At 41.9% G+C, this 19,889-nt stretch overlaps 1 protein-coding gene across 1 annotated transcript in view; it reads right to left on the bottom strand.

The window, feature by feature from the left end:
- The window catches only part of gstcd (glutathione S-transferase, C-terminal domain containing), a 107,956-nt gene that overhangs the window by 17,423 nt on the left and 70,644 nt on the right, over positions 1-19,889 (bottom strand). The window contains exons 6-9 of the mRNA XM_061717323.1: positions 10,218-10,333; positions 9,860-9,904; positions 9,483-9,611; positions 405-538 (exon numbers count right to left, since the gene is read on the bottom strand). Coding sequence (XP_061573307.1) covers positions 405-538; positions 9,483-9,611; positions 9,860-9,904; positions 10,218-10,333 — 424 coding nt within the window. The remainder of the gene's footprint in view (positions 1-404; positions 539-9,482; positions 9,612-9,859; positions 9,905-10,217; positions 10,334-19,889) is intronic.

Raw genomic sequence — 19,889 nt, 5'->3', positions numbered from 1 at the left:
TTTCCCACTACTCTATTCGTAATATTCCCGAGTGTCTCATCACCGAACAGCCCGTTCTCGGGTTCTGACAGCGGTACAGAAAATGTGATGGATGGACCCCGCTGAGACGGTGATGTGACACTGCTGTCTCTCATTGTCAGCGGCGCCGATGAGAGACAAGAACTGAACAAAAAGTGGCAAAGAGACGGATTAGGTGCGTGTTACGGGGGAAAAGGAGAGAGAATTAGTGTGAAAATGATGGAAAGCCGGAGCCGTGGAGTGAAACTCGCTAACAGAACGGGAGAGAGAGAGAGGAGAAGCAGTCCTCCTTTGACAGGAAACTAACTAGGTCAAAAAACAACATGTCAAGAAGCAGAAGCCTAGACGGGTGACACTGGCGTGAGGAGCGGTGAACAGGTACAAACCTCTTGGGGAAGGTGAACTTGACTGCGTTCTGGATGAAGCCATAGCAACAGGGACTAATGACGAAGGCGGCTCCTGCCTGGATGCAATGCTCCAACACCATATCTGTCGCAACGCCACATGCATGGAGGGCAACCTGGGTTGAGACATTAAAACCATAGTGTGTTATATTTATCTCATGCAATCTAAACGTTCCTTTAGAAAACCATCCTCGTTCACGACTGCAAGACTGAAACTGAGAGCAGTCGAAAGCTTCCACACAGTCCTATCGATTCATTCGTAATAGCCGTTGCGATTAAGTACATCTCGGGGAGTGAAAGCAAACAAAATGTATAAGTGCTTTGGGAGCGGAGGCACGGATGCATCAGGATTCCCAGTGTGTGGGTAAGCTGTGCATGGTGATAAACACCTAGTTACACATTAGCGAGGCTGAGGCGAGTCAGAAAGACCTGACAGGGTAGGATGTCTCTCTTCCAACAATCCTTCTTACCTATTTGAAATAAATCAAATCCTCTGTGTATTATGAATTGTTGAAGGCAATAAGTTTAATATACAAGGTGGCACTAGTTGATTTGCTCTCAAGCGCAGAGGAGCTAAATGGATTATCCGTTAATGGGTTAAATATAATTTAGCACCGACATTGTGAAGCGACGATGGTCTCTAAGCTTCTCTGAAATCAACCTCGTGGAACTCGAGCAGCCACAACCATTTTCTATTCTTTTTTTCCCGAGAAGTTGGCATCCGTGAGGCAGAGCTGGCTGCACGTTGCTTTGACGGGAGTCTCACAGAAGAGGAGGTTCAGAGCCGATCAGGGAAAGATTAGGCCAACTGGCTGGAGTTTGGCTCGTGGGGACGAGATGACGCAGGCGCGGCTAAATCCACTCGTGAAGTCGCCGGGATTTTGAGGCGGGGGCTGCGTTCAAACTGTTCACGGAAGCTGCATCTCTAAATACACCATCTCAGCTGTGCTATGAAATGTGTTTGCAGAGCTTTACGTTTAAGAAAGCAGAATCAGTTGCTTGCACATTCAAACAACTTTCCTGTGAAAAAAGCGCCAGATTACCAGCAGAAACCCCTTTAAGCAGCACAGCATACAAACCAGGGTGGAAAAATACTTGAAAAATGTCTTTTTAATGGGAGATAATGACTAGAGCTTCTCCAACAAACATCCCAGGACATCTAGCATGCTGAAAACCTTCAAACAATTGAATTATATTAAAGTTTTTCTTCATAAATGGAATCAAAGAGGAGGTGCAACAAGCTTTCTGTAATTTGAGCTGATGAATTTACTGTTTTTACTCATTGTATTTGGTGACGTGTTCAATGATCAAAATGTTAATTCTTCAGACTTTTTAAACTTCAGATGCCCGCTAGATGCAACCTCACTCACTTTTCCAGGGTTCAGTGTTACATCCAGGGTCGCACTGTTGGAGAACAAATGGTCTCTAATCCCAACACCATGGAAACAAAACACTCAGTAATTCAGTACATGACATCAGTTAGTAACATTTGTTAGCAACTATTTGAGACGTGTTTATTCATGCCACTGGGAAAAAGCTCAGAAATAGCAGGTTTGAAACCGTATTTAATCGGAGGAGAAGCTGTGGAAGGTTGTTGGATGTTACAAGCCCTTCATCTAAAGGAAAGAATCCAGGAAACAAACAAATGCCGTCCGTTTTATTTACCTGCTTCGTGTTTTACATTAGTCATGCGAGGCTTGCTCCTCACGATGCTGCATAACCTTTGGCCTCAGTTTACCACAAACATGAAACCATTCAAGCAAAAGAAATGCAAACGAGCAAAAATAAGTGCGATAAACAACAATGCTGCACTGCTGTTTGTCTCTATAAAGCAGCATTAATAAAAGATTGCCAGAGCCAAATATGTTTGATGTCACTAATTAAATATGCATAATGAAAAAGCTAATTTGCAATCATTTGACATATTCTGCTAAGTATTACCACTGCAGAGCCTGGAAGAAGAAATCTTTAATTAATATGCTCCAACCATGACTTATTACATCCTTACTACATTCATTATTAAGATGTGTTATCAAGAGTGAGACTGCTGTTTCCATGTCAATTTTTCTCTCAATAATCACATCACGTGAATAACGAGGCCTCATTATTCACCCTTATTGAAGTAATCATTTTCCTATCCTAGTTTGTCAGAGCCTGACACGAGACAAATTCCTGCAATGCTTCCTCGTGATAATCAACCCTACCCTTCCAGGGAAATATTACCTGATGATGAAAAAAAAAAACGAAGAAACCAAAACTGAATGTCAGCAGAAGTCATCTGCAGTTCTGTTTAGTATTTATTATTAGACTTGCTACAGTTTACAAATACACAAAAATAGAGAGCATGCTCCAGTGAAATGTAATTAAAAGGAATCATTACATGAAGCCTTTCACTGGGGAAGATTAGAAACGAAAACACACGCACGTACACACACACACGCCAAACATCCTTAATGGAATTAGTATTGGAATTACATTCTATAAAGCCTTATAGCTCTTGATCAGTACTGGTTTTTGCATAATGCTTAAGGTAATATAACAAAGTTGTCTTTTTTTTACCCAAGGACAAAGAGATCAACTGACAGAATCGATTGCAAACAACCAGACCCTAAAGCAAAACCAGTAATAGCTCTTGAGCCAATAAAATCCCAACAAACTTCGAGCTCCCCAACTTTTGCTGCCACCCCACTGCCGTCTCTTGGCTCGATTTTATCGGATCGGAGAAAAGATGAGAGCTCAGTACACTTTGTGTAAAAGTTGGTACAAAAAGGCCCCAAAAAAAGAAGCAGTTTTGAGTAAACAATATACCTGCCTGCAGCACATACTGTAGCAGCGTAGCGTAGTATTTGGAGCAACGACCTCTGTAACATGGACTGTAAATTTAGACTCAACAATGTCATTCCACTTCAAGAAGCGCAAATGGACCGCAGCTATTTTGAGCTTGGTGGGTATGGCTGTAGGGGCATAGGCTAAGTTGCTTATACTATACTTTCCATGATGGTCATAGTGCCGTAAAGCTGCACAGTACAGAGACCACCGAGATGGGAATCTAAAATTACGCTGGCTGGTTTTTGCCGATAGCAGGGACGTGAGATGGTGAAAGTTAGAGCAAATATTCCTTCAGATGAAATTCCAACTGATATTTTTAACGTGAACTAAAGTCTTCTGTGGTGCTTCAAGCAATCGTGTATAGGTAGGAACTTTGTGAGTGTACAAAAATGGCGCTTTCACACTAGTACCTACTCAGCGTGACTCGACTTGCCACGCCCTGGTTTTGCACTTTTACACTACGGGTCCAGGTGGGTGGAGGCGGGTGGAGGCGTGCCGAGTTGCTGAGTTGTTCTGTATCTATTCTGCCGAGGTTCTAAGCGTGCTGAGTCGGCCCTGGATCTGACGTCATCACAATACACGTCACCGATTGGTCGGGGGGCCGTCAGACGTTTGAGTCAGGAAGCGGGAGTCAGCGAAAGAGCGACTCGCGGCTTCTTGTTCATTTTATTCGACCAGCAATGGCAGCGCAAAAGTCTGTTTCATGATCCAACTCTGAGGTGCAGATGTTCATAAACCTGGTGGCTGAGGAGAGGATTAAAAGGGATCTAGACGGGCGATAAGGAACGACCAGATCTACCAGGCACCCGGTGACTTCTCAGCCGCTCGCGGCTCCCAGCTGACTTTTCAGTAGCGCAGAGACAATCAAACAAAAAAAAAAAGCTTGAAGCTTCTCTCACTCTCATTTTTCAACTTGATATCGAACACAAGCCACATACCCAGCAGCACATCTTTCATCTCCTCCAGGTTCTACATCTTTAGTAGGGGTGGGTTAAAAATATCGATATATCGATATTTTATCGATATACATGTGTAGGAACGATTATCGATACATAAATCCAAGTATCGATTTAAAAAAATTTATTTATTTATTTATTTATTTTTTTTTTAAATCACGATTTTTTTCCCTCCCGTTTTATCACCCAGTGCTCCTTGCTAAATCAGTCCTGGGAATGGCTCCCTCTACCAACCCCGGGAGGCCCTACACTGAGCTCAAGTCTCCTCCTTAACCTGAGGAGTGAGCAGGCCGCTTCTTTCCACCAGTCAGGGTGAGGCTTCTCTGGCCGGACATAGCGATGGAAGGATCACGTTATTCCATTATTGTAATTAGAATATCGATATCGTATCGGAAATTGTATCGTCTTGGGACCTAGTGTATCGGAATCGTATCGTATCGGGAGGTCAGTGATGATACCCAGCTCTAATCTTTAGTGTTGTTGTCTTCTCCGTTTAGATCACACAATCAAATACGTCACAGCAGCTTCGCTCCAACCCGCCCACTCCTCATCTGGGTATTTAAAAACAAACGAGGACAAGGCGAGTGGAGACGAGCCGAGGCGCGCTGAGTAGGTACTAGTATAAAAGCGCCAAAAGTGGCTAAAAAAGGCCGGTTTGTACAGGAATCTCCTTCTGGCCGATGACCCTTTGTTATAAATCCGTACAAGTTGAAAGCTGTCAAGTGCTTAATGCTGGCTGTTTCTGAAGGGCCTTCATCATACTAATAAACAACTGATCAGATTACTTCCCTCTCATTACACAAGTAAGCCTCATCCATTTTCTCCACCGGCTGTAGCCGTGAGTTGATTGAGGACGCCGCCAACACGGTAATTGCAATTTTGCTTCAATTCATATTGTTGTGGTTCCTAGCAAAAGTCCCCCCCCCCTGCCATCTAATGACATACTCGGGGCTCTTTCAACACCTTTAAGACTTCGATCATACAAGATTATCGGGGAAGACTAGACACTGACCCAGTTGAGGAACTCTGCAGCATAATTACCTTGAATCAACCCTATCTCATACATACTGTATCTAGTGATGGGAGACTTGTTCAGAAAATGGTAGATGTGCAAGAGGAAGAATGACCTAAGTCTTTGGCAGTACAGGGGAGGACATGCCTGCTACATACGCATGTCATTTCATTGTATATTCATTTATCATACAAAGAGAATCCACTTCTGACTAGACAGCTGCATGTTGTTGAAAAGAATAAATTGCGCGGTTTGTGTCTTGTGCTAAGTGGAACAGGTCTCAGAGGAGTAATGATGCTGGAACAAAAGCTCTTTCTAATTACAGCAGGTACATATATATTCATGTTTGTCCCAGAGAAAGTTCAAGACTATGAGAACAGCTGGCTCTTTTGAGAGTGGGCTGCTTGCGACACACAAAAGCACATTTTCAACACACTTATGGTAAGACATCAGCTTGAGACACAGCTCGTATGTAACATCAAACCAAGAGTGAGAATAGTAAAGCTGTTAGGGGAAAAAAGAAACACGTGTATGGAAATAGAGGCTTAAAAAGACTACATAAGGTGAGAAAAAGAAAAAAAAATACTTTAAATCCATGGTTTTGTTATGTTTGTGCGCTCTAAATCCATATTCCAACGCTGACAGTTCATTTGCTCTGAATTTAAAGCGACTGTCATTTTAGGAGGTCAAGAGAAGTGTGAAGATGATTTGGGAGATTTAAAAAGAGCCGGGGAGGGTTTCGGCTTTGTCGAGTGCTACTTAATTTGCCAGGGTACTGAAGTGTATTTTTCCTGTTGTCACAGCTGCGCAGAATAAAACAAATGACTAAGAAATAACTTGGAGCTTAACAAACACAACAGGAAGAAGTACTGAAAATTAGGAATGGGCGATATTTTACCGTTCACGATAAACCCTCAAAAAAATTCCCCACAGTAAGAATTTGTCATGTCACGGTTAAAACGATAAATTGAGGAAATGAGAAAGAAAGAAAGAAAGAAAGAAAGAAAGAAAGAAAGAAAGAAAGAAAGAAAGAAATGAGCCAGAAAGAAAGAAAGAAAGAAAGAAAGAAAGAAAGAAAGAAAGAAAGAAAGAAAGAAAGAAATGAGCCAGAAAGAAAGAAAGAAAGAAAGAAAGAAAGAAATGAGCCAGAAAGAAAGAAAGAAAGAAAGAAAGAAAGAAAGAAAGAAAGAAAGAAAGAAAGAAAGAAAGAAAGAAAGAAAGAAAGAAAGAAAGAAAGAAAGAAAGAAAGAAAGAAAGAAAGAAAGAAAGAAAGAAGTGAAATTGTGACATTGTAAGTCAAATCTAAAAAATCCTGAATGCCGTTAGAAATCGCTATCAACTTCTAATGGGAGTAGGAATGATTTTAAATGTTTTTCTAATGATAATGCCCACTAAAAACATTCAATAAGAGCATAAATCATCCCAACACGCCTTCCGCAGAGGAAGCTGAGTCTGTGGGCTGAGCAGGGATCTTGAGTTCTCACGGTATCGTGAAGCAGCAGGGATGAGCATCGGCACCTACACATGTGAGACCGTGGTTCTCGGTCAGAAAAGGGTGGAACGTCAGGAGTGAGGTGCAAGCTTTAAGTGGAGGAGCCTCAGTAGTTTGGGATTATTTTCACGAGTGTTGGAAGATGGAGCAGGGAATTGACAGGTGGATCGGTGCAGCATCTTCAGTGGAGTGGATTCTCTATCAGTCTGTTACGATGAAGAGAGAGCTGATCTAAAAAGATGAGACTGTTTGCAAGATCAAAAGAGCTGAAATGAGTTTCCTCCACATGTCGGCTGGACTCTCTTTAGAGTGCTAGAGATAAGCTGAGAAGTTGAGTCATCCGTGAAGGACTCGGACGAGAGTCCCTGCTCCTCCATGAGGAGAGGAGTGAGTTGAGGTGGTTTGGGGATCTGGTTGTCTCTGGATGCCTCCGTGAGGTGGTTTTTTGGTCATATCCAACTGGGAGGAGGCCCTGAGGCAAACCCAGGACATGCTGGAGAGATTATATCTGCGTTTCTCACATGCAGATATAATTTAATAATAATTAAAATTGAATTTAATAAATAATTAATAATTGGCGGCATCTTTTGGACAAAATCGGTAGTGTTTTACCAGAAAGAACACTACGTTTCCCATGAGCACCAGCACGTACTGCCGGAAAACTCCTGTCCCGTCGCGTGCATTTGTTTTGAGAGAAGACGGGACGCTTTTCTGTTTCCCCAAGTGAACAGACGGAACGCAAAAAAAAAGATGTTAAACTGCTGGAAAGGGACTGGAATTTACCGGGATACCTTAAACAAGGAAGCCTGGGAGCGGTATATGGAGAAAATAATGATTATTAACGGTCTGGATCCATATGAAATCCCTACTAAAGAATGAAGCTCCTCGTCGGAGCTCCACTCTTTAGAAAGGATTTACTGCCGCAGTTCTGCACAACCCACATCTTAGGCTACCTTGTTTAGGAGTGTTTGGCAGCTGCTTTGGTAAATGTTTGACTCGCCATGTGTTTCAATAAATTTGTATAATAGTACAACATACAGTACATGTTTTGTATCCCTCTTACTTCTCTTTTCTTTTTTTTGACTGCTATATTATGTTGAAGAGGCTCCGAGGCGTGAGCAATATTTTAGTTTTCCTTGTGAGATTATTTTTTTCCTCTGCAGCTACAAATAAGAGTTAATATTTTTTCCTCAACAAACTAGTTTTATCTGAAGATTGTTGTTAATTGCACCGCAGAGAGCTGGCCAGCAACTGCGTTTAGCTGGCGAAGTGGGGAATAAAACCCGTGTTTTGATCCGACCCGGTCTGTGTGAGTGTTTGTGGTACTGTGTGGAAGGTTGTTTGGTCGTTACAGCCGCAATCCAAACTTTGTTATATCAGATACTTGGCCTCCGTGGTTCTGCCTCCGAGCAGGAAACCGATGAAAAGTTAAACCATTAGCGATCTTTTCCCCACGTCTGTTGTGTGGAGCTGCTGCAGCCACAACGCAGCAACGGGTTACCAGCTTCTGCGGAGCTCTGAGCTCCACGCCCCACCCATTTTCGTCTCGACTGCGAATCGGGAAGGAGGGGGAAGTGACGTATGCCGTAAAACAGTCAAGGCCGTAAAGATTTGTAGTTTTTTAGTGTGGCAGGGTTCCTACCATGCTCCTCAAAGTTACATAGTGCCAGTGAAGGCGATACAGACCCCTCAGACCATGACAGAGGTGTCATTAAACCTGTTGGAAGTTGATGTACCATCACAATGACTCTGGAAATATGATATTATGGTGGAAAAGTTACGTAGTGTCGCTTTAAGGGGTCTCCTTAATCGTGACGATAAAGGAGATTGTCAACAATTTTCTGGGCAAATGTTTTTCTGGGTCTCAAACAATTAGAGATAAAAGTCACGACAGGGAAGATCGGAGCACTAAAAGGGTTCGGATTAATAATAATAAAAAAGTTCCTGTTGAAAAGGCCAATCCTCTTCGTTCTGACCAAAATAATTACACGTTGGCCTTTTCAGTTTCTGTACAGAGGAAAGGCGGTGAATGTGATGTGTCTCTCCATGTAATGTGTGGTCGCGTTCTTGTTAAATATGGAAATGTGTCCGGAAATGTTTCGGTGAAGCTGAATAGACTGTGGGTGTCTGGGGTCTTGACCACACAGTGATGCATGATGACAGATTTCTTTTTTTCCAAACATCATGTTAGCTTTAAATTGCTTAAGTATGAAGAGTGAATTGTTTTCATATATCGCGACAGTGTCAGCTCAAGAAACCCATCTTGCATCATAACCCAACAAGATGACGATTAGTGGTAATGCAAAAACACTAAAAACATTAAATAAAGGAGAAGTATAATTATCGTTTTTTCATGGCTGATACAATTTCTTTAGGTCTTGATTAAAGGTATGTGACATTTTTTGGCCAACATATCACTGACATATTGTCATTAATCTAGATTTAACCAACAAACACAGATTTTACATCATCCAAAGGATCTGTGGGAGAATCCAAATAAAATCAAAACATTTCCACCCAAATGCAAAAAAAAGTCAGTGAACAAATAAGCCCCAGGAAAATAAGCCAAGCCAAGTTATTCCCAGCATGTCAACAACCATGCTGATGCTGGTGTTATCTTGCAGCTCTGTGTGTGTACTGCCTTTCTTGCTTTTTACAAAAACTATTTTAAATTGTCAAACCCATCTGTGAATGATCACCCAAAAACTGCAACAAAGTGGTGCTTAACCATGTTAACCATGTATGTTCTGTATCTGTGACAAGATGCTTACCCCAACGTGGAACGGTCCAGTGAAGTAATCTAAATTTGCCTGAATGAAGCCGAGGTTTTTCAAACCAAGCTCGGCACTTCGATTCTGGGCCCTGACCAGGGATTCCTCTTTGTTCTCTATGAGGATGACCTTGAATAAGAACAAAAGAAACTCACAGAAGGTGTGTTTTTTTCAAAGGATCAAAATAAGCAATGCACAATACGGTCAATGCACAATACAGAGAAAAAGACAAAGCAGATTAAGAGAGTTACAATGAGGAGAAAAAACTGTGAACTAAAACTCAAAGTGCAATTTTAATCTGCTTTCTTTCCTTTAGTCAGAAAACCCCACAGACACAGAGACAAATACACTCGCAAACATCTCCATGCACGCTTTACCTGGCAGTCTGGAAGTGTGTGAGCCAGAACGATCCCCACGTGGCCCTGAGAAACAGCATAAAGAAAATCAGAGAGACTGGAAATGCACCACAGGACAACAACACACATCAAAGTGTTATATGACCATGGCAGTCCTTTCAAAAGGACCTTTCAACTCTGCAGCACCTTTGTGAATGGAAGGCTCAGTCTGCCTGAAAGCACAGCCAAACGACCAAAGACGTTTAACAGACAGAGAAGAGTTTGAGAGCATGTGAAGACTTTTTCATTTCAGCTGGTCGCTAATGGAGCAGCAATCTGCTGTGGCCATGGTCAGACGGGCCGACGTGCAGTGACGGCGTAATGGATGAACTTCAGTTACCGTTCCGCTGCAGAAATCCACAATGGTGTCTCCTGGTCTGGCTAGCTCTGTAACCATGGCAACCAAGTTATTCAGCTGTTGCATCTTCCTGATGGCACGGATATTTGACATTTTCCCTGAAAAGGAAAAGAAGAAAGTACAGTATTATTGTTATTAAGTATATAAAAACAATACGTTTTTTTTTTTTTATTATTATTAATTTATGTTATTTGTGAAAGGGGCAGATCAGATAAGATTCTTCTTCTTTCTGCTCCCTTTTCATTCATAAGTTAGGAACATTTGTATTTGTGTTTGTATTAAATTGTTTTGTTTTTTGAATGAAATAAAGAATAAAATGAATGAAAATGAAATGAAACAAGAACAACAAAAAAAACAACCGTTGTTTTCCCAAATAATTAATGTTAAAAATCTCATGAAGCATTTAAAAAAATAAAAAATAAATAAAAAAATCAGAAAGAGAGCCCACAGGGTTTTATCCATCTATTAATTCATCTTTCGCTTATCCATGTGCAGGTGGTGGGGGCAGCAGTGTGGGCTGAGGACGCAGAGCTGCAGGACTTCAGGTGCTCCAAGGCCAGACAACATACTGCATAGAATCTTTCCAGCATGTCCTGAGTCTGGTTTAAAGCCTCCAGGGTGTCCTGGGTCTGCCTCAAGGACCCATTTTAATAAACCATTTCCCCAAGGAGGCTACCAGGAAGCATCCTAATCACATGCAGAGGTGGACAGAGTACTCGACCCCAGTACTTGAGTAAGAGTACAAATACTACTGGTCAAAATTTACTCCGTTACGAGTAAAAGTAGCTCAGTCAAAATATTACTCGATTAAGAGTAGAAAAGTACTTGCTTTTAAAAGGTACGGTACTTAAGTATCCAAAAGTAAATGCTTTTAAATTTACTTTAAGTAAAAGTAAGAGTAAGAGTAAGAGTAAATTTCTTATTTTCCACGTCAGTAAATTACTATATTTTATATTTTACATCGATCGACTTGTAAACGGAGTCTCTAAACTTTCTGGTACAGAGTCCAGACTTATGCATCTATATAGATACATAAATGTAAAAAAACAGAAAATAGTTCAAATCACGATCTACAACCATTTACTATAATGGTTATTGCACCAAGATGGTAAACGGCTCAACGCTCTCCACTTTCTCACCAGTGTGAATCTAATTGATAGCCAGGGACTGCAAACAACCTCTCAGCATAAAAAGGCGGCTTCCAAGCCCGAATCAAACTGAACTTTCTGCTTCTGTGTCAGTAGTGTGCAGTCCATTAACTCAGAGCGTACAGCGGACCCTCTGCATCCTCCGTCTCCTGGCGCACCGTGACGGCAGCGAGCCGTTGATGTGCAGCCTGGAAGCCATTTCTGCTTCATAAAATTTAGACTGATGAGACATTTACAGCAGGGTCACATGCTGATATTCAAGAACACAAATCCAACACTCCCCTGCTTTGTTTAAGACAACAGAAGAGCAGATATGCAAGATGATAATCTAATTTATGTTTTCGCTCCGAGCTATTACTGAGATGGTCAGACGACAATCAAGAGGTGGCAGATGAATTTTAATTTGAACAAGCAGCTCCAAGGTATCGACTCTGCTCTGTATTGGGCAGAGTAATACACATGGGCTGAGACATTTTCTTTATGTGCAAGACTCCACTGAGGCCTTGGTACGGAGGTTTTGTGACGCTTTTGAATGCTTTAAATTTTAAATTGCAGAGTCAAAGAGGATTGTGATAAAATCCAACAGTAAAGAAGATGGAATTTACTTAAAATATGCACCATCAGTGGTTTCATGAGTCTCTTAAAGCCATGGCATTCAGTTATTTGGACACTGGTCACGTTTGTGGTGAGGTTCCTCACTTTTCCTTCAGACCTGCTGTAAGGGAGATTGGACTCTCAATCGAGTGAGGCATAATAATAAACGTCATATGACCTTTATGTGCACGCTTTGCTGTGTTTAACAAAACAGCAAAGGATGGACTCACTTGAAAATATAACCAGAAGATTCAAGTTTCAGCTCAAGTGCTGAAACTGACCCATATTCTTCTTAAAAAAAAAAAGCTGTGGAGGTTACCGTCTTCGCTCCCAAGACACCATTCTTGCAAATGTGCCTGAAATTCAAACTGAGATGTTGGAAAAATGTATTTAAAACGTGTTGACCTCCACACTTGGAATGATGTCCAAAATCACCAGAAACGGATGATCTGGTCTTTTTTTTTTTGCATAGATTTCAACAAAACGTAAATATTATAATGAGTTTTATGTGTTTATGATATATTATTCTTAGCTGAGGCCCATCTTGATCAAGGAAACTCAAGAGTTTTTCCCTGTTTAAACAAAACCTGCTACATTAAAAGAATAAAACGTTTACAAATGTTTACGGGTAGATTTTTCGGGACCAGGGCCAGGCCGAGTTTCTTCATTATCAGGAAGAGCCCTGTAATGTGGCCTTCAGGAACCTTTACGGGTCCAAAAAATGGCCCTGTAGTAGGAGAGGGACGTCTTTGGGCCGAGAGGGGCTACCTGGTGGGGGGTTTCTGCTGATTCAAGAAATTACATTTAGCCCTCTCACGTGAACTTCAATCATGTGACCACAAATCATTTAATCATTTGATCAGAGACTTTCTAGGAGTATATTTAATGCAGTTAGAGTACCTGAAAAAAACGATGGATGGACCAATCAGGTCTTGCTGGCATATTACACCAATATAGTGGTCCGGCGGGGGGGGGGGGGGTTCTTTTAATATCAATCGCGACGATTGCGGTGTCAGGGCCGGTTTTTGCTATGGGCAATATGTGCGACTGCCCAGGGTGCAATCCACGTGAGGGCGCACGAGCGCTCTCAGAAAAAGAAAAAAAAAAATCCCTCTACTGCTTTCACATAGAAAGCAGCAGATTGCGCCACTCCTACCGCCGGGTAGGGCACAGACTCGGCGCAGAGCCTCCACCACCTTCTCTCCTATTGGACACAACTTTCTCTCTTCTCCCTTCTCCATTCTCTTCTATTGGACGCGCCAAGATATCGTCACAGCACACACAGCACAGCGGCATGGTGAAATAAAAAAAAAAGTTCAATTCGACAGGCAGGCGCGGCGCAAACGTAAAAGGGGCTGCCCCTTTCACGGAGGGCGCAAAATGGTGGCAGTTGCCGGCTTTCCCATTCATTGTGTATGTGCTACCGCGGCGCAAGAGTGGACTTATTCATTTATTTAGTAGCCAGGACCGCCTCTGTGCGGTGTAGCTATGTTTAAAAAAAGAAAGAAAGAAAAGGATCTGTTGTTTACGCGTTTCTTCTTCCTTTCATTCCCTCTGCTGGCCGTTTACCGCCACCGGTTATTTTTCAGTCAAAGGTTCTTGTGTGGCGCTACAGTGTAATGGAAACACGCCGGCTGAAGGGGCCGAAGTGACAGTCGGCCCCGTGAGAGGTTCCTGTCGAGCAGATTTACCCTGAATTCCTGCTAGTGGAAACGCACCTAATCTGTACACACGTTGTTCAGTTTCGCACCAAAACAAGGTAATAATGGGACAAATCCTGAGGGTTTATCCACTGGGGAACATGCATATCATATCTACTCCAAATTCCCAAACTTTGGAGTATACGCAATAGATGCATAGTTCTTTGGATGCACATTTGATAAAAATCTAGTGCTGATGAACAATTCATCTACAGTGAGTAGCGATTTATCTCGTGAAGCAATGACAGCATTGTGAAAATCCTGCAGCGACAAAGCTAACATTAATCGCTGGTGTCAGAAAGGACACCACTGCTTCTTGAACTATGGAAAGTGTCTGGGACACTCTGGGGGGTCACATTTATGAGTTAGTGGCCCAGAGAGCTTCGGATCAGAAAAGAAGAGGGAGAATAAGGGACACTGCTACTGTGTTGATCTTCCTCTGTGTATTCCCCATCATCCCACTGCCAAACATGGAGGCACTTCTGTTAATAAACGGGTTCAGGTTCATTTCATTTCTTAGACCTTCTGTCTATGAAGTGAATCATGTAAAAACAAAAATCATGTGAAAAATGACTAAAACAACTGCTGTACCTGAATAAAGCCTGACGGACTAAAACAGGACTGTTTTAAAGAAAATTGTTTCAAAAAAGCTTGAGAACTCAAAAGACAACTAATCAAAAACCATATTATTTTCACTGAGCTCCAAAAGACAAGAAATTAATTCATAAGATGACTTTCTTCTGCCTAGTTAGTAACTGCCAGCAACTACTTTCTACCCCTGCTGAAACACTGCACCGTTAACAAGAGCTGTCGGCAGGTGGACTTTAAACTTCCTTCTTCTGTCATTATTACTCAAGTGTTTCAGCAGTCAAGCAGGTGCTACTACACAGCATTAGGTAATACATGTAGCGTTAGAGAAAATAAATCAAATGGAGACTTGTGGAGAGAAGATGCAGAAAATATTAATCAACTATTTGCAGTCATTCTTTGTTTTGTTTTTTTACTGTTTATAAACACCAGTGATCTGAAAAGGAACAAACGCCTGAGTTCCACAGGCAAAACAGACTGCATGCATGAGCATATTAAGGCATCCTTTCCGGACCCATTTCCATATCTCAGCCAGTATTAATACAACCTTTAAATGCGCAGCACATATGCAATTCCCAAAACCACCCTCTGAAAGTGGAAGCGGTCCTGAGCCTCCCATGAGAAGATGAATATTTCACCTACATTTACAAATCACTTCTCTGTGTATATGCGTCCAACACAAACATGGATGGGTTGTTTTTTTTTTTTTTGAGAAATGATAATCATAATAAGAGTCATAATAAGAGTATGCCTCCATTTCTGACTTGCTGTATGAGGAGATTGAGGATTTGGCCTAGAAAAAAAATGCTCAGATAAATATGAGAGTATTGTACACAAAGTACAATGACCCAATTCTAAGGCTTTTTTTGTCCCTCTTATTTTAAAACCTCTGGCCCCATTGGTTTTATTTGATATTTATATTATACCCTGCCGCGTCTTACACACACACACACACACACACACATCACTACAAAGCATGCACTTCAAATGTGTGCATAACTGCAGTGAGTACAGAGGTATCCTCACCACTATCTTTAGATTTTTATAATTTTTTTTTCACACAACCTGTCTTTTCTTGTTGCACAGAGCAGCGTGTCTGAGCCTCACCAGCTGTATAACTTCCCTTCACAGAAATTCTCTGTCATCCACTGTCAACTTCACCTGTACAAAACATACTCAACCAATCACAACGGGGTGGGGGCGGGGTTTATGTGATGACTCACACAGCAGCATCACAGAGCCGCTAACAACCAAGACGACTGCAGAGTTGATCAATAACATTCATTTATTTTAAGAAAAAAAGTTTTAAGAACAAAAACAATTTAATTTGTGAGATTTTCAAGAAATTTAGACTCGCATGTATTGGTTAAAGTGCCCCTAATATTTGTTAGATTTGTTTATGTGTCTTTTTCAGTTGCTTTGGTGTTAACCCGCCCCCCCCTGCAAAATATACCGATGCTGGTGGATAATGTCAGAAGGTGCTCAGATTCTATCCACCACCCCACCAAAATGCCAGAGAGACTTTCTGTGTCAAAGAGACACTTTTCTTCAATAGGTAGAATCGGGTTTCGACATCTCTTAAAGCTCTGTGAGGAGAGAAACATGCTGTGGCAGCGTCTTCCGGGGACATTGAAGAGCCATTAGCCTGTGCATCCTCAGCTCAAAGGCGTCTGACACTGCTGCCGGAGCTGGCAGTGAGCCACGACCTCTCCTTTTCTCCCCGATGCTGTAGAGCTGCCCGTGACTTTATCAGGAAGGTTCAATCGCACAGATTAGGATGTACAGACACAACAGTGGGACAGGTGGGATCTGCAAGATCTGACAGCCATTGCTCTGTCCAGGACACGTAGGTTTCTAAAAGCAACTGCAAGCACAATTGGAATGAGATTAAAATTAAGATTATTAAACAAAGTACTTAAAGGGGACATACAATACATCCGGAAAGTATTCACAGCGCTTCACTTTTTCCACATTTTGCTATGTTACAGCCTTATTCTTAATTTGATTGAATTCTTTTAATACATTTTTGCAAATTTAATAAAAATAAAAAACAAAGAAATCATATGTACATAAGTATTCACAGCCTTTGCTCAATACTTTGTTGATGCACCTTTGGCAGCAATTACAGCCTCAAGTCTTTTTGAATATAATGCCACAAACTTGGCACACCTATCATTGGGCAGTTTTGCCCATTCCTCTTTGCAGCAGCTCTCAAGGTCCATAGGGTTGGATGGGAAGCGTGGGTGCACAGCCATTTTCAGATATCTCCAGAGATCGGATTCAAGTCTGGGCTCTGACTGGGCCACTCAAGGACATTCACAGAGATGCCCTGAAGCCACTGCTTTGAAATCTTGGCTGTGGGCTTAGGGTCGTTGTCCTGCTGAAAGATGAACCGTTGCCCCAGTCTGAGGTCAAGAGCGCTCTGGAGCAGGTTTTCATTCAGGATGTCTCTGTACATTGCTGCATTCATCTTTCCCTCTATCCTGACTAGTCGCCCATTTCCTGCCGCTGAAAAACATCCCCACAGCATGATGCTGCCACCACCATGCTTCACTGTAGGGTTGGTATTGGCCTGGTGATGAGCGCTAAGGAGTGGCTTCCGTCTGGCCACTCTACCATACAGGCCTGATTGGTGAACTGCTGCAGAGATGGTTGTCCTTCTGGAAGGTTCTCCTCTCTCCACAGAGGAACGCTGGAGCTCTGACAGGGTGACCATAGGGTTCTTGGTCACCTCCCTAACTCGGGCCTTTCTCCCCCGATCACTCAGTTTAGACGGCCGGCCAGCTCTAGGAAGAGTCCTGGTGGTTCCAAACCTTTTCCATTTACGGATGATGGAGGCCACTGTGCTCATTGGAATCATTGGAAAGCAGCAGAAATTTTTCTGTACCCTTCCCCAGATTTGTGCCTCGAGACAATCCTGTCTTGGAGGTCTACAGACAAGTCCTTGCAAGACCATTTGCAAGACATGCACTGTCCACTGTGGGACCATATAGACAGATGTGTGGCTTTCCAAATCATGTCCAATCAACTGAATTTACCAAAGGTGGACTCCAATTAAGCTGTAGAAACATCTCAAGGCTGATCAGTGGAAACAGCATGCGCCTTAGCTCAATTTTGAGCTTTATGGCAAAGGCTGTGAATACATATATGATTTCTTAGTTTTTTATTTTTATATATAACACTGGCTATGATTAAGACAATGATATCACGTCTTCAACAGTCCTTGTCATGCTACAAAGCAAAGAAAGTAATAGGCAGTTTATACTAATCCAGTGTTGGTTGAATGCTGCAAATTTCTGATTTTGCCACAGAAACCTGACAGCATCTGCTGGCAACTCTGCAACTCGTTCAGTGCAGATCGGCTGAAGGAGTTGGTAGCCACAACTACTGTAACTCTGATTATATACAGGGCATTACCGTCGGCTTCCCAGGCATCGTGGCGCTGTGCAGTACATGGAAAAGGTTTCAAAATGGCTCTTCGGGAAACCCATGGGTCACGACGCTGATGCTTCGCTCATTCTTTTCTACAGTTCATGGGACATCTGAGGGATGCTACCTGGACTGCTTCTGGTAGCAGCATCCTCCTTAAAATGAAGGAGCTTCACTTTGGATCCTTAAAAGTTGACGAACCAGATCACTACCTATTACTCGGTCACCTATGTTGACCCACAGGCAAACCTGACCAGCCTAAGCCACCTAGCAGCAAGTTAACCATAGGTCCAAACAGAGTAAGACAAGTTTATTTTCATAGCACAATTCAACAAGGTGATTCAAAGTGCTTTGCAGATATTAAAGCCCCGTTTCGACCAAGCAGTTCGGTACAGTCCTGTACAGTATTTTGTGTCTTTCCATTATAAAATGGTCCCATAAAACCGAACCGAACCGTACCATTTCTGGGCCGCAGTTGTTTGTAGGTCCATAGAAAAATGGTATAGTACGGTAAAGGCAGAGCAATTGGCGTCACATGATACAATCCGTTGATTGGCAGAAAACGCCGCTACCAATGACAAAAGCAAGCGCGAAGCTAGTGCGAGCACTTGTAGACACTCTTCGCTGCCCACAATCTCTCAAACAGCGTGGCATGGATTGTACATACAAAGTACCAGAAGCCAAGCATAACACAAACACGTTGCTGGATGACCTCAATTGTCACTGTTGGTAGCTTCTCTATGGGAGCTTTGCTTTTGTTGTCGTTGCACTACTATGACGCCACACTAGGTGTTTGGTCTACACCCCACATGCGCCCTGACTCGGCGGTCTGACATGCAGTGGAAATGCTCACCTGAATTGACTGGACCATTTTAAGCCATACTGAACCATAACCGACCGTATCGAACCACTTGGTGAAAACGGGGCTTCAGACATTGTCACATTGTAGAGAATTAAAAAAAAGAAGCACAATTTAAAATTGGAACAAAATGAAAGAAAGAAAAAAATTACAAAAAGGAATTAAAATATGATCAAGTTTTGAAAACTCAAGCTTAAAAATAACAGTGCAGAGTTGGAGCTTTATTCAAATACAGCTGAGAACAGGTGTGTCTTCAACCTGGATTTAAATAAAATTAGAATTTAAAGTGTATCCGCGGATCTGAGGCTTTCTGGCAGTTTGTTCCAGACGTGTGGAGCATAGAAGCTGAACGCGGCTTCTCCGTGTCTGGTTTCTGTTCAGTTCAGTTTCTGTGGAATTTTGACCGAAGCATGTCACAAATATTTGTCGAGATCTAGGGGATCTCTTATCTATTTATACCGCATTTTAATTAATTAATTTGGATCTCTAGTTGTTTGGGAAAATAATCGCTAACTCACTTTATTTCCATACTGTGAACGTACATCCAAAGGTCCGTGTACAGCTCATGATTTCTTTGATGCTCTTGTTTATAGAGAGAAGACGTTTCTTTTCAAGACTAGTTGGAAGGCTGGTCATTTGTAGCTCTTCCTGCATTTTCCACAACTTCATGTAAAACACAAGAGAGCTGCTGAGCTTGAGAAATGTACAAAACAAACCTCCTGGCTGATGCTATGTGTTTCACTACCTCCACGAAAATAAATCCTGAGAAGTGGAAAGTGTCTTCATTATTTATCTTTGAAGATGGTGCCCAGGAGGAATAGTTTTATTTAAAAATATACAAAACACACACACACACACACACAGAAACTCCTCATTTGAAGTGTTGGCTGGTTATATTACTCTTGATATAAATGCAAATGTTTTCAGCATTAACAACAGAGTTATTTTGCCTTTGTTCACCGCCTCAGTAGATTTCAAATAAAACAGTCGAGGTTTTTTTTCTTCATTTATTTTTTCAAATCATAGACTTTGAGCTTTAATGTATGATGTTCCACAAAAATATATTTACCATTAAGGACTTACAGCCAATAATACCTCTATTTTCGTATCCAAGTATTTGGATAAAGTTCAATAATTGCAAATATAATAATTTTTCATGCTTGGATGAAAATGCTTTATACTTTAAAGTTTAAAGTCTGGGCCTATAAACATCACAAAATAGACTACACCACCAAGTTTCCTCCCTGCCAGACCTTCACAGCAGCCACGTTCGTCTGCTGCTCGTTGGTGGGGCCTGTCTGCCTTCAGCTTGGCTTCAATGAAAAAAAATCAATGG

Source organism: Cololabis saira, chromosome 1, assembly GCF_033807715.1.
Source record: "Cololabis saira isolate AMF1-May2022 chromosome 1, fColSai1.1, whole genome shotgun sequence".
Lineage (NCBI taxonomy): Eukaryota > Metazoa > Chordata > Actinopteri > Beloniformes > Belonidae > Cololabis > Cololabis saira.
Note: the sequence above shows the minus strand (reverse complement) of the source record. Positions and strands in the feature narration are given on the sequence as shown.